The sequence below is a fragment of the Acanthisitta chloris genome, unplaced genomic scaffold (assembly GCF_000695815.1).
Source record: "Acanthisitta chloris isolate BGI_N310 unplaced genomic scaffold, ASM69581v1 scaffold33626, whole genome shotgun sequence".
In the NCBI taxonomy this organism is placed as follows: domain Eukaryota; kingdom Metazoa; phylum Chordata; class Aves; order Passeriformes; family Acanthisittidae; genus Acanthisitta; species Acanthisitta chloris.
Window position 1 is genome coordinate 1 of NW_008677061.1, and position 25307 is coordinate 25307.

The 25307-nt window shown below is 42.9% G+C and overlaps 1 protein-coding gene across 1 annotated transcript; it reads left to right on the forward strand.

Annotated features, from left to right (window-relative positions):
* Positions 1 to 37: 37 nt before the first annotated feature.
* Positions 38 to 10971, forward strand: RABL3 (RAB, member of RAS oncogene family-like 3; the record flags this gene model as incomplete). The annotated part of the gene is made up of 7 exons (XM_009076368.1): positions 38 to 142; positions 1266 to 1395; positions 4263 to 4377; positions 5906 to 6056; positions 6707 to 6778; positions 7603 to 7641; positions 10163 to 10971. Coding segments are annotated over 7 exons (678 nt in total), but the record flags the coding sequence as incomplete, so codon positions are not given.
* Positions 10972 to 25307: the final 14336 nt, after the last annotated feature.

Below are 25307 nucleotides of genomic sequence, written 5' to 3' on the forward strand. Positions count from 1 at the left end.
GCCTGCCCCGGCGCCGCCTCCCAGCAGGCCTTGTCTCTGTGCACTTGCAGGTGTCGGGAAATCTTCGCTTGTTCACCTGCTGTGCCACAACCAGGTGCTGGGAAACCCGTCCTGGACGGTGGGCTGCTCCGTGGATGTGCGAGTAGGTGACGTGCCCGGCCTCTGGGTAGCTCTAAGTCTGAAGTGTAAGGGAAGAGAAGAAGGGCCTTGCCTTTATTTCTTTGTTTTCATCACCTGCTACCCCAGAAAGAAGTGTGCTTTGGTGTTGTGATTTGATGAAGGCTTAATCTTTTGAGGAAAATAATGTCAAACGTGAGCCAAACACTTGTGTGAGGAAGTTTTGACCTTCCAGTGTTGTAAAAATCAGATATTTATCACTCACAGCATCTCTCCCTGCTGGAGTGGCCACTGGCATGTTCCCAGGTGCACAGCAGCCAGTTTAAATCAGAAGGCACAGGATTTAATCCACACTGCCCAGAGAAACAGGCAGTGCACAGGTAAATTGACTGGGGCAAACCAGTTTCAGTGTTTAGTTTGTGGGTTCTGGCTGTGACTACAGGGTTGCTGCTCCTCCTGGCTTAATGCAGGACCTGCTATCAGAGGAAAGAGGATACTCATCCAGCATTTTTTTGGCCCAACCTACACTCCTTATGGGACATTGATAAATGCTTTGTTCCTTCATCGCTCTTTGCCGCATTCTCCTTGCAATGCATTGCCCGAGGTTAGGAATATATTTCCAAAATTTGAGAAGTGTCAGTCCTCTTTGACTCTGGAGCAAAACTATCTAGCAGGCTGGGGACAAAAGTTGTTGGTCAATTCATTCAGCTGAGATGTCAGTTTGCATCTGGAGAGGAAAAGGATGTGGTCAGTTGGAACCTGACGTGGTCACCTGTGTTAATATTCCTGCAGTGCTGCCACGTGGGTTTTAACAGCTGTAGGAAGTCATACCTTAATTTTTCATTTGCTTTAGCAACATGCTATTTCCAAGGACAATATTAGGAGTTTGGTTTATTAATCCTGAAAATCCTGAAAGGGTACTCCCTGCTTAGTCACCAGGCTCCATCCCATAGAAGAGCTGTGGTATCCAATGGTTGCTGCTTGACTCATTCCATCTCTCTCCCACTTGAGAGGTCTGAAATGGTGTCAGCATGAGAATTGACAAATTTCAATCCAAGTACAATAATCCTTCCCTCTGAATGTGTGTCGTGTGGATTAACCCCTGTGAGTTGATATTGTGGCTATGTGTGATGTAAATTTTTCATCAGATCCATGACTACAAAGAAGGGACTCCAGAAGAGAAGACCTACTACATTGAGCTGTGGGATGTTGGAGGTTCAGTGGGTAGTGCCACTAGTGTGAAAAGCACACGAGCAGTATTCTATAACTTGCTGAATGGTAAGTTTGCTTGGGGTAAATCTGGGTTTATTATTGTTTCTGTTAAGAGCTGTCTCTTGGTTCTGGGGCAAGGTTCCTTGTAGTCTGGCTGAGGGCTATATTGTTCTCTTTTCTGATTTTTACAGGGACAAAAATGGTACCATTCATAGGCAGAATTTTATGGATTCAGTTTTGAACTGGAAAGATATTTTAGGCAAACCTGTGCAGATGAGCTTCATCAGCCTTTCTCTTCAGTCTTGTGCAGCTGGCACAGCAGGGAGTCTTTGAAGGTGCAGTAGTGTCCCTTCCAGCTACACTTGCAGATATAAAAGTTGCCTTCACCTTCCCAGGCCTGATATATATGCAGAAATAGGATTTACATTTTCTTGTCTGTTCAGCTGCAAAACCTACAGCAGAGAAATTTGAATTTATATGAACTTTGGTAGTTGAATCCTACCTTGGCAAATTGGAACTGTCTCCCTTAAAGCTGATAACCATCTTGCCTCTGCTCATTTAGTTTACCAAATGGTTTTTAAGAATTGAATCTTGCAACTTGCTGCGTGTATAGAAAGTAATATTTTATGCCTTCTGTTGAGATATCAACTTAAAGGCCTAATAGTTCATCTGTACCACTAACAAGAGCAAATAAGATTATAAACATACCAGTGCAGCAGTACTTTAGTTGTCACTTTTTGTCATCCAAGGATTGTTCACTAAAAATAGATGTACAGCAGATTAACAACTGCTTCTGAAAATCAGTCTCAAATGTTCTGTTTAATTCTCTTTTCTTGTTCCCAGTCATTTGAAGGCCTTTCAATAATATGTTAAAACACACAATAAACATTTTTGGTCTGTGATTAACTAGTTACTTCTTCCTCTTTTCCTAGGAGGAAAACTATGTATAGGTACCTCTTGCTTATATTGTTAACCAGATCTCTGTAAATAAGCCTTGAGTTGTGCCCTCAAAGCTAAGCCTCTTTGTTCCACGAAAAACATGGATTTCTTTTTGACACCAAACCCACAGTATGCCAGTGAGTGTGGGTCAGACTTGGAAATATCCTGGAACAGCCCATTAGGAAATGAAATCTTGAACTTATGCATCTGAGTTATAATTGATGACATTATTAAAACAGAGCTATTTATCTCCACTGCCGAAAAGATATTATTAGGCAGCTTGCATATGAAAAGTGTTGACTTTGGTAGTTAACCTTGGCTCTTGTTTCTTCCATTAGATTAATTTCTTCATTAAAGCTTGTCTCACAAATTGCCTCTGTTTGACCTGATTTAAGAAGAGAAGATGAATGCATTCCTTCTGCCTGACTGCTTATGCTTTCTGAGCTTGCAGTGGTCTGAAAACATGAGATCAAAAGGCAGTTCATGTTTGGTTGTGACAGCATCTGTCAGGTTGTTGACAAGGTTAGGTACAGTTTGTTCTTGGGTTGAGTGCAGGTTTGCTGCTTTGGTGACCCTCCATCTGTGATAGTGGAGGACAGTGACTAGGCAGTGAGGCTTTGGCTTGCAGACCTTTTTGTGGGAGGAACATTTCCTTGAGTAGTCATTGGTCCTGCCTGCACTTTTTGGATGTTGACACAGTCTTTTTCTGCTGGTGCAACTAACTGTTAGGTTTTAGGTTAAGCAGATAAGGGAACTGACCAATCAAAAACATAACTGAAGGAGAGTGTCTGGAGGTGGAGAGTGTTTCTCACAGGTTATGTAGCAGTGCCTCTGAATCTGTTGCTTTAGGCCAAATTATGTTGTATTACTCTTTTTCTCCTTACACTGGGGGTGGACACGCAGTTGAGTTGCCTTTTTATGCTGTTACTGAGATAAATGCTTTGAAATGGGTCTTGTAATGTGTGGAACTGTCATAGGAGAGTCTGTGCACAGTCATGTGGGGTAGGGAAATGTTTGTGGGAATGTGGTTTGTTTGTAATGTGCACAGTGGGTAGCACCTTTGGGAGGTAAGGTGAAAGATTAAAGTAGTAAGGTTTTTTACTACCTGTAGGCTGTGAAGTATGTTGAGAATGAATCCCTGATGAAGATAAGGAGTATAATTCCATTTTGCCCTTGAATTAATGATAGTTTGAAGTCTGGAGGAAGTGGGAACTTTCCACAGATTGCAGAAGGTGTGAATAAATAGAAGAGATTTGCTAGCAGGAGTTGGTAATGGAGTTCGGAACTGTGGTTATCAGAAGTGGGTGTCTGTTAATAGCACAGCTAGGCAGTTTGGCTGGCTGTTTTTCTGTCTCAGAATTTACATTTTGAAGGATCATGGTAATGAAAAATGCTAGAAGCTTAATCTTGAATACGAGAAATCTTATTAATTCATGTTTCTACCCGCCATTCGGTGGACTGTGAAGGTTTTATCAGTGCCTCTATTTCCCCTTTGGATACCTCCCCAAGAATGTAGCATTAATTCTTGAAAATGCAGAAAAGCAACAGTGCTCTCTAAACTCTTTGAAACAAAGAAAAAGACTTTAGACTTCTTAGGTGGTGTTACAGAAAGATAATTATGTTTGCCAGCTGGGTAAAACAGAAAGACCAAATTCTCTGCTGCAGCAATGCAGAGTTTCAGTATCTTTGTGACTAGACAGAGCAGAATTAAGGAATGCCTGGAATCCTTTTGCGGATTAAACCTTGATGTGGCTGTTTGTTTCTTCCTTTCATGGGATTTTTCTCTTAGCTCTTCTCCAATTCCTGATAAGCAGCTTTATAAAACCTGTTGCATCCTGATATTTTCAGCCTTACTCATTCGCTGTAACTGAACTGGTTACACATCCCTTTCTCCATTCTCAGCTATCTGGGAACCTGCAGATGTCATTTTGCTAAGATAAGGAAAAATATATGTATCATTAAATAGCATCTTGCTGTCTTGTCTTTCACTCTAGGGATAATTTTAGTGCATGACTTAACCAACAAGAAATCATCCCAGAATTTGTACCGCTGGTCTTTGGAAGCACTCAACAGAGATGTCGCTCCAACAGGAGTTCTCGTGACAAATGGGTGAGTGAAGAACATACCTGCAGAGTTAAGACAACTCAGTTCCAAGCTGTTGTGGAAGTCTTTGTTCATCCCTAAGGTTACTTGGAGTCCACATGAAACTAGATGCAGCTAGACTTCTAAGAAAGACAAAAGAAAAGGTGGGGAATATCAAAGAAAATTGGCTGTTGTTTTTGTTTTATAATGCCAGTTAGGCCATTCTGACAGCAGATTCCAAAACTGTGGCAGAGACCTTGCTTTAAGGGAAAAGATGTTTACTGGGTCCTTCATCTGTCTGTGAGGGTGCATCCAGTCTGATACCTGAAGACTTCTTTGTACTGAGATGTGCCCTTATACAGGAAGTGGCATGGGATGACATGTATCTGTTCCAAAAGTCTCTCTCTCTGTGCACCAAGACTGAGGAAGTTCATAATTTTTTGGTTTGGGTTATGGGGGAGTTATTTCAGGAGCATGACTAAACGAGCTTAGAATACTCTGCTTAAACAGCATGTTCATGATTAGTTTTCTGACATCTTGTCAAGTATTTCCTCCTGTGCTCCTGCTACACATGTAATCAAGGAGGTTTTAAGATCGCTGCCAAACCTCTCACACAAGCAGGAAGGCAGTAATAAGGAGTAGCTTTTTGTGGGAAGAATATCAATTGTTTATCTGCCTGTGCTGGTACACAGGTGTTCCTGTAGAAACATGGGAGATGGGACAGAAGATTTGCTTTGTATAAACTGCACAATTCTCCAGTTTTTCCACAGACAGGTTCTTAACAATTGTTTTAATTTTTGGAAGCTAAACTTCCCTCAAGGACAGATGCTCAGCCACTAGCAATTGCTTGGTCAAGTTGTTGCTGTTGGTTGTAAAATTACTTTCTAGAAAGCTTGGTTTAGGTGAGAATGAAAGGCAAGTGATTATCCAGCTGAAAATGATTGGAGCTTGGATTTGTGATGACCTTTAGTTGCAATGTTATTTATTTTATAAAGGTTATCTTTGATCATTATTCATATCTGGATCAAACCTTGTTGGAACTCAGCTTATAGTGGCTGCCTTTACTCAAGTGTAGAATTCATAGCTTCACACCATGCAATTGTTGGTGCCTATGTCTTTGATCATATATAGAAAGGGGTAATGTTTCACAGTTGCAATTGAGTTCATTGTCCCTTCTTAAAAAGTGTGTGTGTGTAGGAACTGTAGTTGCTCAGAGATGTCAGCTCCTGGATCTGGCTCTGGTGGCTGCATACACTTGCTACAGTGTTTGAATTCCTGTTCCTTTCCTGCTTGTGTTAGCAGTTCTTCTGCAGTTGATCTGTCATGAGAAGGAATCCACCTCATGTGGTTTCTTTCTTTTCAATTCCTGTGTTGTGACTTTAGATGCAGAAGCCCTTCCTTAATTTACAGATACAGCACATTCTCACTTAGGTAAATAGGGACCCTTAATAAATAATTGACTGTTCTTTGAAAGGGACAGGGGACCTGATGGTGCCTCTGGGCCCACTTACATGACCATTGCCTCATTCAGGCTTGTGCTTGTTTCCCTCACCAGTGACTATGACCGTGAGCAGTTTGCTGATAACCAGATTCCACTGCTGGTAATAGGAACTAAGCTGGATCAGATCCCAGAAACTAAGAGGAATGAAGTTTTGACCAGAACAGCTTTCTTGGCTGAGGATTTCAATGCTGAAGAGATAAATTTGGTTAGTATCTTTGTCATCAGTGTTGTTTTACTTTCATATGGGAGTGAGTCCAATTTTTAGTAAGTAAAGTTGTCCCAAATATTTGACTTCTGGAGATTTTTCCAATAGTGCCCAAGTCATGCACATTTTGACTGGCTGTGCCCCTTGCTTGATGAAGTAGTCATCTTTGTTTCACTACAGGGAGGTGTAGGGGGTGTTAGATAAGGTCACTGAAACTTAGAATTGATGGCTGGGAGTTAAATTTTCTCTTCCCTGTTCATAGTTCTGACACAGGCTGTCTTTGAATGAAACATCAAGATCACTTTATATGGGTATCTGTGTATAAAAATACACATGTGCTGTGTGAATGCTTGTGCACACACACACACAGAGCACGGTCTCAGGTGTGGCCTGTACAGGTTATGAGCTGACTGTACAGCTGTTGACAGAACGAAGGTGTGGAGTACACAGGGGGTGACTTAGAATTCTGCAGTTGATTCACAGAGCAGAAGTTGGCCTTTTCTCTCAAATGACTCTGGAGCAGAAATCAGCAGATATGGTTTTCCCCAGCTGGTTCCATGTGTCGGGGAAAGGGTGTGTTGATTTCCATGTGTGTGGCTTCCTTGCATTGATTTCCTTGCACTTAGTTTGTTGTCTTTCCTGTGTTCTAGGATTGCACCAATCCTCGTTACCTGGCTGCAGGTTCATCCAATGCTGTCAAACTAAGCAGGTTTTTTGATAAGGTAAGTCAATTAAATGATGTTTTATTGTCCTATGTATTGAATGCTGTCTGTGATTTGAACGTGGACAAGTTAGCTGCTCCTTCCACCTTCCACTTTTTGTATTGGTTCAAGGCAGGCATGGGGAGGCCAAAGAATGGTCTGCTCTTGGAACCCTCCAGAACATAGCTGATCTGCTTGCAGACTTGATTCTTGATCTGCATAGAGAAATGAAAAAGAACTCATTAGTGTGCAAAGACACTCTGCATGTGCTTTTTGAAGTTGTTTGGCAGGTCAGAGGGGTTGCTGCATTCTGAGGTAGTAATGTGGGGAGTTACAAGACTATGGTTAGCTCTGTTGATCCTGGTTAAAGCAACCTGTAGGAGTTAAGAAACTGGGCATATTATTCTCCCTTTCTGAAAAAGAGGCCATCCAGATCCACTGTGAAAATGATAGAATATCTGGGTGAAGCATCCCTTGGACAAAGGTAGCATAGTGGAGCTACTGTGTATCAGTGGAACCACTGCACCTGCAGAGGGAGAATGGGAGTAAAGTACTCTTGATGCAGAGGAAGACTCCCAGATCATTACCTCCATTACCCAAGAGGGTTAACTAAATTAGGTATGTTGAAGTTTAGGGTAACACAGCATTACTAAGAATGGCTGGAGATGCCAACTCCTACATGTAAGAGAGCATTGCACTTAAAGCAACAGGTCTGGAGCAGGGGATGTGGGTTTGGACCTTGTCCCTCTTAGCTATGAGTTTCAGTGCTCATGTGTGAAATGTTGCTTGGAATCTGAGGTTATGCATATGCTGTGCAAGCAAAGATTATTCTCTCTTGTTCCCAGGTCATAGAGAAGAGATACTTCTTAAGAGATGGCAATCAGGTTTGTCATTTTTCCTCCTTTCTCGTTTCATTTCTCCCTGTGTAATGTTAACTGCTGACAGAGTCCTCCTTCAAACAGGGGCTTCATGTGACTTAAATGATAATCTGTGCTGGTAATTGAGTTCTTATATCTGTGGGAGCACAGCTGTTTGGGATAGAAAAAATGACTGACTTTTGTCAGCTGAAGTATCTGCAGCATGATCGGCAGTGAAATACTTAAGTATGCTAACACAGTAGAAGTTGCACGAGGCTAAAATGGGCAAATATGATTTCTTTCAGCTCTGTCAGCTTCAGGCTGCTTAGTTGCAGATTTAGACCAGAGATGCTATCCAGAAGGGCAATGAAAAGGCTTTTTTTTTTTCTTAACCTCTGGAACTAGCATATTATATATTTTGTACAGGTAGTTTTCATAGACCCAATGGAACCACAAAAAAAGTGGCAGTATGATACCAGCTTGTAATTCATTCCCAAATGACTGATTCAGCTGTTCTCAGCACAGTTGGTGAAGAACTAGCAAAATGACTTCTGGTTTGGGCAGATCATTTCAACTTTTTGTGGCCTCCCTTTCCCCCCCTCACCTTCCCAAGTGTGGTCTACCGTGCAGGGAGTAGCAAGGTTGCACTTAGCATATCTGTGAGGTACTTGCAAATTACCATGGGTAGCATCACTGAAATCCAGTCAAACATGTCATTAGAGGTAGCTGTGCTGAAAGCCCCTCAGGGAGAGCAGGGGAAAAAATAGTCACAAAATGTTTCCCTTCCTTGAACATTTTTTTAGTGCCTTTTAAAAATAAACTTGCTTTTGCCTCTTTCAGTTCTGCATGATGCCTCTTTTCCTCCCCTCTCCCAATGTTCTAGGGAAAGGAAATTTCCCTTTTATGGGGATAATAGCTTAATGCAGAAATCTGCTTGTGTGCTGGTTGTCTTTGATGCATGATGTAAGATTTTTATTATTTGATCATATTTAGTGGCTAGCCAGGGATTAACTCTGTATTCCTTATGTGTGTGGCTGTGTGCCAAAGATTACAGCCTGCTGATGACTATTTTCATCTGCTTCACTGATGAGCTCAAAAGCCTAAAACAAATCTTAAGTAAGGGACAGTCATGTTTAGAGAGGCAAAATCCAAATTGGAAATGGAGATTTTCAATACAACCTCTTCATGTTATTATTTGAAATTATCTCCTTAATGTAACTCTTGCAAATGTGTTTGTGGGTTTCCTACAGCAGGTCATTTCTGCTGTAGATTGCTTCAGCTTGAACAGAATGATAAGTTTCGAATTGTTCATAGCTAAGGCTTCAGTCAGATCTCTGATAAATAAATAATTGTTACTCATAATTAGTGACCTTGATATAAAAAATGCTAAAGCAGATAACTTTTACCTATGACGTCCAGCTGCTTTATAGTTGTAATGATTGCATTTTTCCTTTTTGAATTCCCAGAGCAGTTTTCATGAGTTAAACCTTTGTGCAAAATCTACCTGATTTGTTTCCCTTAGAGCTGATTGCTTTTCAGAGATGAGTAAAACAATACTTCAATTAATACCTTGCATATCTCTTTGAGTTCAGGGCCTGAAAACCCTAAGGAAATTTAATTTGTGGAGTTTTTCATTAACTTTTATTTTGGGAGAGCTCTTTAGCTCTCTGAGTTTACCAATGAACCTGAGTAGTCTGCTGTGAATGGTAGGTTACATTTTCATCCCATCCATGTGTGCCCATGTTCTCCTGGTGAGATCTGTAGTGCTTGGTTGACATCTTCCACTTTAATATGCTGTCTTTCCTGTGAAAGTGTGGAATTGGGTCTGCTGTTTCTGCTTGTGTGTACTCAGTAAGGTAAAAGTCTGGGCTGTAATGAGTTTTATGATGCCAGTAGGACAGTTATCTTACACAGAATTAGAAACTAACACGTCGCTTTCTTCTGGGGATTCACGGATGCATTGGACTGACAATCTGTCTGAAATACTGTTAAGCCAGAGAAGCTTCTGATGGTTTCAAGCAGATTTTCTCTGTAAACATTCACTGGTATAAGCAGTATCTAAAGATTGTCTGCAAAAGCAGCAGCACTAATCCTTTGTGTTGCAGCCATTGATAAAATTTTACTTTCAACTGCCAGTGCAATGCTGCTGTCCCAGGTTAGAAGACTTAAAGCCTCGACAGCTCTTTAACAGGACTTGGTTAAACTGTTTTATTATTTTAAAGATGAACGGAGGAGAAATTCTGGTATGTCTTCGAATCTGGGGGGAAATGCAGACTTTGAAATATGTAATTAGCTGGTTTAGGATTTGCCCAAGGAATTAAGGCTTTTGTTGTACCCCTTGCCAAAAAACCTTAAGGAACACCACAGAACAAATGGGCCATCCTCGAGTTGTGCAGTGTGTTTCATTAATGGTGCTCCTCTAGCAGTGAGCTGAAGCTTTGTAGTCCTGACTCTGGAGACAGAGTTGGCTTGGTAACAGGCACTCAGATGTGTGCTAGACAGAGCTCATGCTGATTCTGACATGACAACCTATCTTCTGTTTCTCTAGATTCCTGCCTTCTCTGAAAGGAAAAGGTTTGGAGGAGGAACACTGAAGAGCTTTCATTATGACTGAACACTGAAGAAGTGGAAGATGACTTCTCCGAGTTCCTAATGACATTCCCATTCTGACTGGATGCTCAAAGACCATAATGCTTATGTCAAGCAGAGTAAAGTGAAATCACAGCTGGCTAGTCTGCTGAAGCTACTATTGCTGGAAAAGACTAGGGGAAGATTTCAAAAAAACTTGATCTGAAGCCTAGAGTCTTTCTTAGGATTGCTGTCTGGATAGGCTGTCTGGATATATGGGAACATTTGGGGAAAGTGTGCAATAAATTGAATGCCTGTCACACTGCTGTGGGAAACTTTATCATACACAGCACATATGTGTGACATCTTTGTCTCCATCTTGGAAAACTTATGGACAGCCTTTGCAATGAATTGCATTCATTTTACCTCTGAAGGAAAGATAAGACTGAGGGGGCTTCTCATTTACAGTAAAGTGAACAAAAGAAGTGAGCAAAACGTAAAGATGGGTAAGGAACGGTCTGAAAAATAATGGAACGTGTTTATTAAATGAATGGTGTGTTGTCTTACTTGGAACATGCTGTTCATACCTATACAAAAGGGATTAAAAAAAGCAAAATATGAAAAAATATTTGAAGCCTTAAAAAAAGCCATTAGTAGAAAACAAGTGGTGTTAATTCTGCTGCTTACACTGAGATTGTTTACTTTGGAGAGGACAAAGTGAATCAGGTTCTTCTGTTTATCTTTTCATAATTGACTGTGGTCTTGTTCTTAATATTGAATTAAAAAGCAATGCTTTGAAAACTGATGGGAAAAGTATGTTTTTATACAGTGCTTACTTAGAATAAATGTGACATGGTCTTCCTGAGGATTCAGAAAGCATCAAATTCAAGAATATCTCCTGAATTAGAATGGATAGAAATTTGAAAGGGATGTAAAGCTGTGTAAAAAGTAGGAACTGAGCACGATTAGAAAGAAAGTTCTGCAATACAGATATTTGCTCTTCATATTTAGCACCAAGGATAAAGGAGACTTAACCTGGTCTGATCTGCTGTGCAGACTGTTGTCTTCCTAACTAGCCCAAGCTTTACACAGTTTCTCACCTCCTCAGAATCACGTGGAATGGTAAAAGCCTGATTTATGGCAATTTCTTCCTTCCATCCTTTCCTCACAGTCACCTCTGATAGTTACGCCCCTGGCAAAGGCTAACTAAGAGCTGGAGTTAGATATAAATAGAGATTAATGATAAATGGGGATAGAAGAAAGTAAAATGCTGGTGTGAAATTGACAGGGAGCAGAGTTCTGCAGTCTCCAGATTATGTCTGCCTGCAGCTCTTCTGGCAGCTGCTTGGAAGTAAATAGAAAACTGCCTATTGCCACTAATCAGGCACAAAAGTGACAGCTAGGTGCACCAGTTAAACTTATTAAAAATATGAATACTTTGCTTTTCCTTAGGCCATTTCCAGAAAGATCTTGGAGCATTTGTGAACATGAGTGCAGTTAAGTCTTTAGATGCCTGTATGAAATAGGTTATTAGTTTACATTTGGTTTACAACAAGAAAAAGTAAGGTACCAAAATACTCATAGTAGATAACTCATGTCTGAGCTATGCAGCTCATGACAGCACCAATGTCTCTCTCTGCTCCTTTGGCCATGAAAGCTGGAATTATTTTCTCAAGGTCAGGTGCTGTCTTAGGGTAACCAGATCTAGGCTTCCTTGGATTCCTAAGGAACTGCAGAGCAGAGCAAGCAAGCTGTAGTGCTATTTCTTCTTCCACCCTGTGGCTTCTTTAGAATAGGAAGTGTTGCAGAGTTAGTAAGGCCATTTAGTTTAAGATGCTACATTAAGAAATGGTTGCATGGGTCTTTGATTTGGAGGCAGGAGCTTTCCAAAGCAGCCCTCTTCAATTAATCCAACAGGAACATTGCTCAGCATGCTGTGGGGTGGCCAAGGGCCTGGCTGCAGTTCACCTGCCTTTGTGTGTTTCACTCTTTGAGCTCCACAAAGAAGAAACAAAGTCTTTGTATGAGAAATCTTGTTCAGGATCCAGGAAGAGGAGAGAATTCCTAAGTCCTGTGCATTAGTGGGACTGAAGGTTATGACAGTTAGGATTCAGGAGCAAACACTGTTGCAGTAGGAGGGAGAGAAGAGAAAAGGAATAGTACCAAGGAAGCACAGGGCCCATAGAAGATTAGCAGGTTGATAGAGAAGTGTGACTGAGGCTGTGGCTCCTTATGGCACATGGAAGATTAGCAGGTTGATGGAGAAGTGTGACTGAGGCTGTGGCTCCTACTGTAGGCTCAGCTAAGTCTGCCTGGGCTCAGTCATCCAGTTGTGAACCATAGAACTACTTTCAGGATATCTCCATCCACTCTTGAACTGACCTCTGTGGTCTGACAGGTGACTGGATGGTCAGTCTGACAGTCCTATCTGCAAAATGAAGGAGGCTTCCTGAAGCCTCTATTTATCAAATTGTAGTGTTTTCAGTACTTTGGGAATTAAAGAGTTGATGCTTTTTTGTTTTAGTATGAATGTTTAACTTGCAGAAAATGAGGACCAGAGTTGCTCCAAGCTGTTCGTGTTGTCATACTATTTATTCTGATATCACCACCCTTAACTCTGTCCTGCCACTAAAAAAATTAATTTAATGTCAGTAGTTAGTTTTAATGCACTGAAATCCTTCATACAGCTGTCATTTGGGTATTGTTGTAAAGGGTAAAGGCTACATTTCTGTTCTGTCTCCAGCAATAGGCCTGAAAAATTGCTGTAGACCTATCTCACCCTGATTGCAGTGTTCTAGTGCTTTTGGTCTCAGATTAGAATAGATTCATTTGTACAACACTAATGGGCTTTTTCCATGTATTTTACCCACTTCTCCTGTTTCATCCAGGCCAAGTTAGGGATATTAGCCTATTCAAGTCACATTTAAGTACAATCCTGAAATTTCATGGGTTTCCCATGCTTGGGGTTTGGATAATTGCACTTTCCCTGTTTCATGGTTTGTACATTTACATGACTGACAGTCACTCTCTTGAAATAGCTCCATGTGTTTTTTGTTTGGAGTGACACCTTGCTCACTGCTCCATCCCTTTCATGCTTCTGCTTTACTTCTATCATAAACATCTGGAGTTCAGTTTTAAATTGTCACTAAAGAACCCCAAAGAGCTGTGTTGATCTTTCTCCCAAACACTCATTGCCCAGCCAAGCCCTGTTTGTTTTTTGGATTGCAGGCTTGAGTGTGGTGGTTGTCTTACACCTGTGTTAGCATAGTGTCATGAATCTAACATCTTAGCTATTTGAAAATACATCTCTAGTTTGGATTAAGTATCTGTTTTGTTTAGAGCTTGGCAAATAATCATAATTAGCGATGCTTTTCCCTTTTAGGACAAGGCAACGTGCAATGGGGTTGTGCATGTTGATGTGACATTTATTTTTACAGGCAGCTCTAGCTTCTTGTCAGAACCAGGAATATGTGAACAGCCAGAGTAAGTTACATTGCTTTTTGTACCTTACATGTACAAAAAGGGTTCACCTCCAACCTTGGGACAGCGAGACCCCACCTGGAGTATTGTGGACAGTTCTGGTGTCCTCAACATAAGGAGGACATGGAATTATTGAAGCAAGTCCAGAGGAGGCCATGAAGCTGAAAAGAGGACTGGAGCACCTTCACTAAAGGGCAGGCTGAGAAAGCTGGAGAAGAGAAGGTTGTGTGGGGTCCTCATAGCACCTTCCAGTATCTGAAGGGGCTATAAGGAAGCTGGAGAGAGACTCTTCATTACGAAATGTCACAGTCGGACAAGGAGTAAGGGTATAAATTGAAAGAGGGACATTTAGATTAGATATTAGGAAAAATATTTTAACTGCAAGTGTGGTTGGGACACTGGCACAGGTTGCCCAGGGAGGCTGTGGATGCCCCAGCCCTGGCAGTGTTCAGAGCCAGGCTGGATAAAAGCCTTGGGCAACCTGCTCTGGTGGGAGGTGTCCCTGTGCAGGGCAGAGGGTTGGGACTACATGATCTCTAAGGTCCATTTCAAGCCCTTAATATACTATGATCCTATGAGATGAACTTCCCGGTCTCACACTTGTCCTTTTATGTGTTTCACCTTTCTTTTCCCTGCACACACATACCCCTCCCAAGCCTTCTGTGACACTTCTGTCTTGCCTCTGTCCACCTATACCTCCATCCTCTGTTCCTCCAGCTCCCTTTCTCTCAATTTCTATCCCTCTTTCTCTCCCCAATTCCCATGCCACACCCATCTGTCCCCTCTGTGTCACAAATACTCCTCTCCGTGCATCCTGCTCTGCCCTCTGGTACCCTCTTCCCATTTTTCTCTCTGTTTACCTTTGCCATGCTTTGTCTCTCATGCTGTACCACTTAAATTCTCTGTTTTCCTACATCTCTTCTCCTTCTATCTGTCTCTCTGGTGGCTGTCACAGGCACACACATTTCACATTAAAATATAGTTACCCAGTTCCTTTAAATTTGAGCTACTCAATCTCTTCATGTTATTTCCCAGGCAGAAACATGTGCCCAGGTGCTGTGTACCAGAGGTGTCAGTGAAGGTGGTTCATGCAGGTACATGTGAGATATCTTAGACCTGCATACACATGTGGGTGAAATGCATAGCAAACAAAGAGTGAGCCTCCCCTCTTCCCAAGGGGCTGCATGTGTGGGTGAAATGCATAGCAAACAGTGAGCCTCCCCTCTTCCCAAGGGGCTCAGCAGGGCTTTCTTCTTGATTTATGACCACTTTGATGACTGGGTGAATATTCAGAAGCATGAATATATCCTAAATATGGAAAATCCACCAGATCTGCCCCTCTTGATTTCCATGCAGAAAAGTAGGAAACCCGTGTGTACACTAACCTAAAATTCTTGAATAATACACTTTTGTCCTCATAGCAGCAGGGTTGCAAGCATGTGTACAGTAACCTAAAATTCTTGAATAATACACTCTTGTCCTCATAGCAGCAGGGTTGCAAGCTCCTTGCAGCAATCTTTGGCAAAGGTGCCACTGGCTTTTAAGTGTGTTCAACCTAGCCAGTAATGGGGGTGTGGATGCAACCTTAATACAAATTTTCATTATTTCCAGTAATGGGGGTTTGGGTGCAACCTTAATACAAATTTTCATTATTGACTGCATTTGCAGAGGCAGCTGCAATATGCCCCATTTGTCAGAAATGAGGCATTCCATGCTCTGTCATAGCCTGCAGTCAATACTGGTGAGGTATGGTGAAGTCAGGGCTTGAGTTCTGTTTCTCAGCTGATAACAAGGTGACAGATTTCACTGGTTGAAAACCTGCTTCTGCTTTTCAGCAAAGGGAGCTTTATCCTTCTATTTCTTTTGTAACTCAGCTCTTCCCATTAGGAGTCATGTTCTTGTCTCACTTTCCTTACGAGGATGCTGGTTACTTTGATTCCTTTATAGAGTTGAGCAAGTCTGTGGCTTAGTGCACTAGTTTTCTTCGACAAAAAACCATTATCATTATTGATGAACCTGTCTCTGGCTGGCAAGTTATCAGAAAATGTGCAGAGGTAAAGCCTTCCTTAGGGTGTACTTTGCTGCAGCACTGTGCTGTGTCCTCAGACACATACTACTTTTGGAAAAAAAACACATAGGTTTCAGGTGGAAGAGGGGAAGAACGATAAAATCAGTCCCAATCCTCCTTAATTTCAAATGTCCAATCAACAACAAAGCTCTTCTACCTAGTGAGGGCCTGTGGCATAGAGCCAAACGTATTCTTAGTTTATCTGTTCTATTATTGTCCAAAATATTCTTAGTATTATCCATTTACACTAGTGAGAGTTTGTTCTAACACCTGATTTGTAAATGGGGAAAATTTGTTTCTTTATGGTACATGAGAACCCAATGAAGAAGTTAAGAAGAGTCTTCATGGCTAGCCATGGGTATGTGAGCAGCATAAGGACTTTCCAGTTGTGGAGGCAAAGCTGCAATAGTCAGTGATTCTCAAGCCCTGAGTCTAAATGGATCTTGAAATTGGATGTAGTTCCCTAACAGTGAGAGTGATGATGCCTGGAAGAGTTAATGGGAAAAAAAGCAGATTTGTCAATGTTTGGGGTCGTTCAGGGCAGAATTAGTCACTTTCTGAAACACACACTAGTACAGCTTTGAGGACAAGTCCCCCAGCATACTTGTAAGGAAGTTGTAAGGAATACTTGTAAGGAAGTTGGTTTAGATGATTAGAGCTAACTGTGACAGCAAAGACACTGTGAAATCTAGTTTTGGTGGTTCAGCTGCTTAGCCAACCCCTGCTGCAAATGCTATTATGTACAGAAATGTGTTTTCTTTTTCCTGCTTTGGCATTATATCACCAAGATAAAGCTTGTTGTGCCCTTTGGGCTTATCCATGCACAGAAATCCTGGTTTCATACCTACTGAAATTGCACAGGGAAATTTATTCTCAACATACCACCACAGACTTCTCTCAAACAGGTACTGAATACAAGAAAAGCTCATAAATAAAAACACATGCTCTTTCCTGACTAGATCAACCAAACAAAGTCTGGGCTGTGTGGGCAAACCAGCTTGAAGTTAAGTCAAATTTTTGACTAGGAGGAGCATGAAATGAAATAGTGGGTGATTAACCCATGCACATCTACGTTCCCTTTGACTTGAAAGTTAACCTTTACAAAGTGGAAATGCACTGCTGGATTTGGGTTAAAGATTTATTAAAGGACAAGGATGGCCAGTAGCTTTGAAGGCCAGGACTAAGTTCAGGGCTTTTATCTCACTGTCTGATGCCACCCACTCTTTCTGAGGCTTGTTCTAGTGTGGCTTACGTAGGTTCAGTGGCCTGTCCTACCCTTGATGAATAAAAGGTCAGATCACAAAATTCAGTGACTGTCCAAAATTAGCCCCCTCTTTAGCCAATGCACCAGAGTGGGGAAGGACAGAACAAGGCAAGGTGACTAAATTTTCTCCTGTGTTCTAGGAGTGGTGGTTCTAGCCTGAAGGCAGAAGCATCACAGCAAGGTGAGCAGCTGGCTTCTCCAGCCTCTATTCATGCAGCATCTGCTTTTTGGCAACAAGGAATGTGTGCTTTCTGTTGCAGACAACTTTTATGATCTTTCCTGCACAAATAAATGATAATAATTAACCTGTCTGGCATCAAGCTGAATGGTAAAAATGACCAGGACGTATTTCATAAAAGCCACTCTACAGGAAAGTTGCATGTTATTAAAAGGAGCCTTTTTTGACACAGCACTGTTGGCAGTGTTAAAAATTTATACATATTATTGCTTTGTTTTCTCATATTGTGATGAAAGGTTTAAAAAAGAGATTAAATCCCCTGGCACTAAGTAGTACACTAGCAGCTAAACAAAGACAGCTGCTCTAAAGAGCTCCTGTCCCATTTGGCAGTGTGTAGAGGGTTAACAAACAGAGAAAAGATGCAGGCTGAGGAAGCTGAGATCACAGAGACAGGACTGAATGAGGATATTAATAAATATATGCACCAATGAATGCATTTTATCTGGATGAAGATAGGCAGGGGAAGAGGCTGGTCCTGTTAGAAACAAGGTGCACCACTGTGAAAAGCAGTGGGTCATTGCAAAAGGAGGTCCATAGCCACATCAGAAAGGATCTGTCTCTCTCAGTTGCCTCTTACATACATTGTGCACAAGACAGAAGAGCTTTGCTTTTGGGACTGGACAATGACTTGCTTCAAGGAGTGATGAGGAGCTGTGATCCAGTAATAGTACTCCATAGCACACTGGCAGATCACAGCCTGCACTGGGAAGTGCTGGGCTAAGCATTGGGTGGAAATTTATGAAGGTGTTGGCCCTGCTCTGTGAAGTCTGTAATAGACAAGTATCAAGGTAAAGGGACAAGGCAGAGTGTACAGCCTTGTCCCTGCACATGGCATGAAATGCACATGGCATGAAATACACTTTGCACAGGAAAATGCTAATGGAGAGCACAGGGAAGCAGAGGCACTACTGTTCCATGTCTCTCCTTCCCTTTTCCCCGAGGGATCTACATCCACTGACCCATGCAGAGCCTCACTACCTGCACTTGCAAGTGATTCAAGCAGGAAACACATTTTACTGCATATGCTATGAATTCAAATTATTTGAGTCCCCTCTGTCTATTGGATCAAATATAAGCTGCCTCAGCTTCATTTTGTAAGGAAATATTTTCCATTCTCCTCCTCATCTTTCATTCACCACCAAGATGTTGAAAACCAATTGCTAAATTTTCAAGCAAGCCCCTTGGTACTTTTGTTCTGCCTCTCTGACATAGATGAGCTCCTATGCTATGAATTCAAATTATTTGAGTCCCCTCTGTCTATTGGATCAAATATAAGCTGCCTCAGCTTCATTTTGTAAGGAAATATTTTCCATTCTCCTCCTCATCTTTCATTCACCACCAAGATGTTGAAAACCAATTGCTAAATTTTCAAGCAAGCCCCTTGGTACTTTTGTTCTGCCTCTCTGACATAGATGAGCTCCTTGCACATCTCCATCAGTAACCCCTTGAGAACAGACCACAAGCAATAAGCTGCTGGGTCTTGTTATGCCTTTCAGCTGGAATCAGTTTGGAGTAAAGGTGAGGTAAAGCCATGCACTGGATAGATGTCATAAACCCAGAAAGATAGCTGAGAAGACACTGAATGCTTTTAATGCTCATTCTTCCAAGCTTAATTCATTGTGTTTATGACTCATGTTTATGCAATTGCAATTTATTGTGTTTCTGTGTTTCCTATTTACAGGATAACAAAGACAGTTGTTAAAATATGAATGAAGTGTATCTATACTAAATGTTTCAAAAGATTTATATTCAAGAGCTACTGCAACTATGTAAAGGTGTTGGTTAAGATAAATCACAGAATCACTGAGGTTGGAAGTGACCTCTGGAGATCATCTAATCCAACCCTGCTGCTTGAGCAGGGTCAGCTGGAGTGGTTTTCCCAGAACCATGTCCAGTTCTGAATATCTTCACAGTTGGAGAATGCACAGCCTCTCTGTGCAACTTATTCCAGTGTTTGACCACCACTTAATACTCACATCTGAGAGCAAAAAGGAAAGTCCACAGAACTACAGGCACATCAGCCTCCCCTCCACTCCTGAGAATGAATGCATCGTTGCTTCAAGGCAACTAATCCTGGAAAGCATTACCACAAATGTGAAGAAGATGAAGATTATTTGGAGTAATCAGCATGGATTTATAATTTCCCTCTTAAATGGTATGGACTAGGTCAGAAACACCACAGAAGTGTTAAGATTTTATTTTCTGTATTTCATATAATTTGGAGGTCAATAAATCAAGTGTCAGTTCAACGGTGTCTTACTAAATAATGTATTTTCCTTTATGGTATGGTATGAAATGGAAAAGCAAGGTTAGGCAGCCTGATAAGCTTTGAAACACTACATGCTCATCAAGTGAGTAAAGAGATAACACCTTGTTCATTTTTAGGAAACAAGAACAAGCAGGAAGTAGGTCTACCCATAATTAAAAAGCAACACTTTTAGATTTACTTGTCCCACAAGGAGAAAACAAGAGAAGGAGCCTGTAAAGAGGTGTGAGCAAGGTGAAATGTAGGTTCTCAAAGGGAAATGTAAGCTAAAATTCCATGCTGTCTCTTCTGCTTCATAATTCAGTAGAAGGGATCTTGGAAACCCCTGAAACACGGCAATTCTGGTTTGCAAAACTGTGGTCAAATGTGTAATTCTTCACTGTCAGAAAATAAGTGAGATGAACTTTTTACTCTTAAATATTGTCTGCTAGGAAAGGAGTCTCAAGGGTAGGTGACAAGTGCCAGGTACTTTATTTTTTTGGCAGTGATGAATCTCTGCTCAGGTTGAGCTAACTTTCACAATCTCTGCCTTCTGCTGGAGAATTCCTCACTGCTAGTATGGTTTTTTTATGACAAAGATGGAAGAGGCCAGGGAACGGACAGAGCCTTCCTGGCAAACAGGAACCTAAAGAAGACTTATAACTTGGAGATTACTCAGTCTATATTCTTCTACAGCCAAAAACTAGCTCTCTCCCATATCCTTACCCACTGCCTCTTCATACACCCCATCTTCTCCCTTGTGGCAGCCAGCCTGTTTTGGCAGACCTTAAAAAGTGACAGCTCTCAGTGGCTCCAATGTATTACTCAGAGTGTGAGGAGGTGCCAGTTTTCAGAGAAGCCAAAATGATTAAGACCTGGCCCTCCTGCAGCCTGAGCTCTCTCTGGCTGCTGTGAGGGTCACATGAGGTGGTAACTGCTTTGGGGAGGGAAGGCTTCCAGGATGCTCTAGGACAGGAGGAGGCTTTAAGTTCAGGGTCACATTCAAATTTCAGTGTGTGCCTCCTAGACATTTCCTTCTGGCAGGACATAGAGTAGCAAAAAAAAAGGAAAAAATCAAATAAAATCAATTATGGGTTTGGTTTTTCCCCCCTATAACTTCTAGAAATGCAGAGCTACTTTCACTAGTATTCTGTGGCTAAATGCTTGCTGCTGCTCCTTCCTCAGCAACAGCTTTCTTGAAAATATTAATATTTCAGAATTTGTAACTTCCCCTCACTAACTCTAATCACAGGAATACAAAATCCTCCCCTACTTTTGTTCCCAAAATGCTGTGTAATGTTGCCACACAGTGTTTCACAAATATCACTACCTTCACCAGGACGGGGATACAATCCTTTCTATCCCCAGTGCTCAGAAGCATAATGAACAAATACTTGTACACATTTAGAGGGTTGTATATGAAAATTGCTAGACATATAATTTATGAAAGAAGCTTATAAAGCAGTTGCAGAGTGGCTTTTCTTGGTTCTTAAACACCTTGTTTCCCTCCCACCCCCACGTGTGGGAACTACGACCCTTTTTTTAATACCTAAGGAGAACAGGAGCAGTGAGTAAACCCAATCCCTCTCACCCCCTGTTCATTATCTTCAAATCGATCCTGGGGTTGGTTCTGCAGAGAAGGGCTGGCGTTTGGTTAAACACAGACTGGGCTGAGCAAACAGGTTGAAAATTCCCTTGGACTTTCTCACTTCCAGCACTGTTAGCCTGCCACCAATCCAGCTCAGTTGACCAGTGAGCAGGTTTTTCTTGGCAGGCTCCTTCAGCCAGATACCTGCTTGGGGGTTGTGTCTGCTCCAAGAAAAGAACAACCAGGAGAAGGATGAATGGCTTGCAGGTAAGAAGTTGGGCACCTGTGACCCACCAGTGCTGGCTGTGGACACCCCTTTTCTGCTCACACTATTTTTTGCTGAGTCTGTTTCATTTTATTGTGCCCCTCTTCTGTGTTTCAAGGTCTGTTTTTAAAGCTCTCTTGGGATAAAATATTTAGCTGCATTTCATCTATAAGTAGGCTTTTCTCTCACTCTGAACCTTCCTTGAGAAATTATTTTTGGTCAGGCTGTCCCTGACAGGACCTCTTCATTGAGGGAGTTGTCCTTCCCCCACCGTCTGCAGGCACCCCTCCTCCTGCCCTGGCTGCCAAGGGGGTGTTTCCCCCTCAGCCTATGAAATCTGACTGGCAACATCTGCCCAGATGTTGCAACCCTGGCTGCCATCTTCCCTGACAGCCCAAGAGAGGGGCTTCATTCAGGGCAGTTTCTCTACCCTTTGCAGGGCACCTTGGCACAGTGAGGCTCTGGCCATGCCCTTCCTCTCTGAGCCCCAGCAGAGCAGCAGCAGGAGCTTTCCCTCCCATCATTTCCACTGAAGTCCACTCATCCAGCATGGATGAGTTTTGGGAGCAAGGTGTGATATGGTGGGTTTGTGGCTTGTGTAGAAACTTGGGACTTTTCACACTGATTCTCGTCAGCACCTCACTGTTGTTGTGGGAGCTGCCCCAGGGCCCTCAGGGTTCCTGAGTAATGCTGCAGCAAGGCTTCACCCCAGAATGTGGAGGGTCTCAAGAGCTCTTGCAGGATCATCTTTCTCCCCAGGTTTCAGGGCTGTCACTGTTACTAAGCCTTTTCCTAGGCCAGGATATGCCTGAGATACATGCATGCATGTGGCCTTTCATCACCATCTTAGTATTTTACATAATGGACTTACAGATCTTCTTATTCATCTCTCAAGAGTTTTGTCTCCTCATAGAGTAAAATTTTGCCATGCCTCTTCCTTGCCTGTCCATGACTCTTCCCAGCTCTCACCATCTTTCAGCAGCAGGACAGCCTTGCTCTGTGCCACTCCAGATGAGTGGCCAACTGCTTTATGTCAAGGCTGTGACAGTGTCTTCCATATCTATCTTTGACTCATTCCCAGCAGACCCTAACACCTTGCTGTCTGCTGTGACTGTGGCTGCAGGTTGAGTGTGGGTCTGCTCAGAACTGGCCACAGGAACAGGCTGCTCTGCCAGCAACTCCTCTGTGAGACATTATATGTGTCCATGCCCCATCATCATCTCTTCTCATCCTGCCTTCTCTTGGCATCTTTCCTCCAAAACTGTTGCTTTGCCCTTCTCCACTCCTCCCAGCATCTGTCCCTCTCTTCCACTGTCCACTGAGTACCATGTCCCACGCTGGACCTGAGCAGTTCCTTTCAGGAAGTCTGGCCCTAGACCATCTCCAGCAGTTTGAGAGTAAAGGGTTGTTGAAATGTTGGGGAGATGGCAGCTTCTGCTGGGGATATTGTCTCTGCAGCACCAGAGCAGATCTCCAGTTTGTCTGCTTTAATTTTAGCCTGCAAGGAGGCTGTGGAGCCCCACACAGAGGGTGAAAGACCTATTCTGCTCATTGCACCAAATACTCATGTCTCTTTTTCTCTGTGTGTGTTAAACACTCTGGTGTCGACTGGGCTGAGCTGATACAAAGTGCCATGCTTCTTGTCGAGAGACGGATGTTGTTTTCCTGTGTCCTGCAGCAGGAGCTGATAGAGAAATATATTATGCAGCATTTGAAGAAGGGTCTTAATTATTCCACAGACTATGTGTTCAGACTTCAAATGAGTTTTTCCCATGCTTGCTGTCTAATCTGGTGAACAAAAGGTTATGGTTTATAGGTCAGAGCACGACACCCGTTGTGAGCACTCTGCTTTGCATCCCAGTTATTCCAATCAATGAGCTTTGCTGAATTTTTTATGCAGTGCTGGGCTTTTATCTCTCCAATTTTATTGAAAAACTACAAAACAAAAACCGAAGTGGAGTCAGATGAATTCCTAAGATCCTGTTTGCATAAAAATCTACAGGATCTTGAACAAAATAACAACTGTAATTAAAAGCAGAAGTGAAAACAAAGAGCCACAGAGAACATTTTGTCTAACAGACAAATCACCTGCCCAATTATTACAATAATGCCCATCAGCCTACCCAACCTGGAAATACCTAGACCATAGCTAAGTACTGTGAAGGCCAGGCAGAGACCTAGAGTGAGGTCCCTTTGGACTAAACTCATGGTGCCACTTCATGAAGAGGAATTGGTCTCCATCTTTCCAGATTCTTTTAGCCCAGGAAGGATGCCCCAGTGCAGGTGCTAAGTGGGCAGAAAGAGGTTATTTCCCTTGGCTTGGGAGCACCCAACACAGAGAGGTGGGAGGTGGGCTCAGAGAGTCAGCAGGGAGAAGGGCCATGATCTGCCTGGTCCTTGCATCACTGCTCTTGTCCAGCCTGCATCAGCAGGTTCCCTGCATGGTGCTCCAGAGCCTTGGAGCATGACAACTCTGGTGCATGCAGGGAGCTGGTGTGGTACAGTTTTTGGCAGCCCAAGTAATGTTTGACACCAACCCCTATGGACATGCAGAGGAGAGAAGCCTCTCTGAGGTCAGCCACAGGGAAAGGCAAAATAAAATGGAGTTAATGAGGAAAGCCACACTGAACATCCAGGCAAAACCTTGGAGCCACACTCAGGGTGATAAATCACCAGCAAGACATCGTCTCCCTTCCTGCGGCTGCAGTACTGCCAATGTCTTTTTTTTTCAAGCCCTTGCTGCAGTTACCTGAGAATTAATTTTTTTTTCTTGGCAAGAAAGAATTGATTTGGCCATACAATGATGCAGCAGCTTCTGGCGCCACTCTCAAGGTGGTGGGGCGATGCCACCCTCTGCAGCCCCTGGTGATGTGCAGCTGAGGAAGGCAGCAGCTCCCCATCCAGCCCAGTGGGATTCTGCCTCCTGGATTGCTGCCCTCCTGCTAGGTGCTCTGCAGCATGGAGCACCTGCTGGCACAAGATGCTTGCTGCTGAATTGGGGTTCTTTCCTTCCCCTGGTCCAGCAAGCAGAAGCTAAGAGAGTTTTGAGGTGCTCTGCAGCACCAAGGTGTGCATGGAGCACCTGCTGGCACAAGATGCTTGCTGCTGAATTGGGGTTCTTTCCTTCCCCTGGTCCAGCAAGCAGAAGCTAAGAGAGTTTTGGGGATGTGGATGGGCAGGCCAGATGTGCAGGTCACCAGCTTTTTAGCCTGAAGGACAGGAGATGGATTTGTCAGAGCAAAATCTCTGTGCCTCCTTCCCCCTCGCTCCAGCAGTGTGGCAGGGGACTGCTGAGGAGCACAGGGTGCTTGCCAGATATGCAAACCCAACAAAGAACCACAGACTGTCCTCTCCCAGCTCTCCACCAGCTATAAGGTGAATATTTTGTAGGTGATGCAGCCTGTACACTGCATTAACCCTCTCCTTGCTGTGCTACTGGCAGAGTCTCTCAGGCCTTGCTGGCTGCATCTCCAGAATATCAGCATGCCCCCTCTTCCTCTTACTCCTTTCCTCCCCTTTTCACCAAGGCTGCCCTGAAGTCAAATGCTCCCACCACCTGTATGGTACTGGCAGAGGAGGATGCAGTGTGGAGGTCAGTTAATTCTGGAACTGCTGCAGTCCCATCAGATATTGCTGCATTTCAGTTTAAAAGAAGGGGGGGAAAAAAAGGGAAAATATGCTCCAGTACAATACATTTGCCAAGGCTGCTTAGGTGACCTGCTGCTTTGCATATCAATGTGCTTCTTGCAGAACCCAGTGGAGAGCAGCTCCTAGCAATGTATGTTCATTTGCAAGATGGAGAGAAATATCATCCCTGAAACGATGGAAATCGGGATGTTCTCAGGTTCAGGCTGAGCAGGGCTGCCAGCCTGCCTGGCTCCCCTGGGGATGGTCTTCTCTTACAGGTCTCTGAAAGGAGCCTGAGCAAAACACACGGTTTCTCAAGAGGTTTCAGGTTTGCTCTCTGAGTGTCTTAT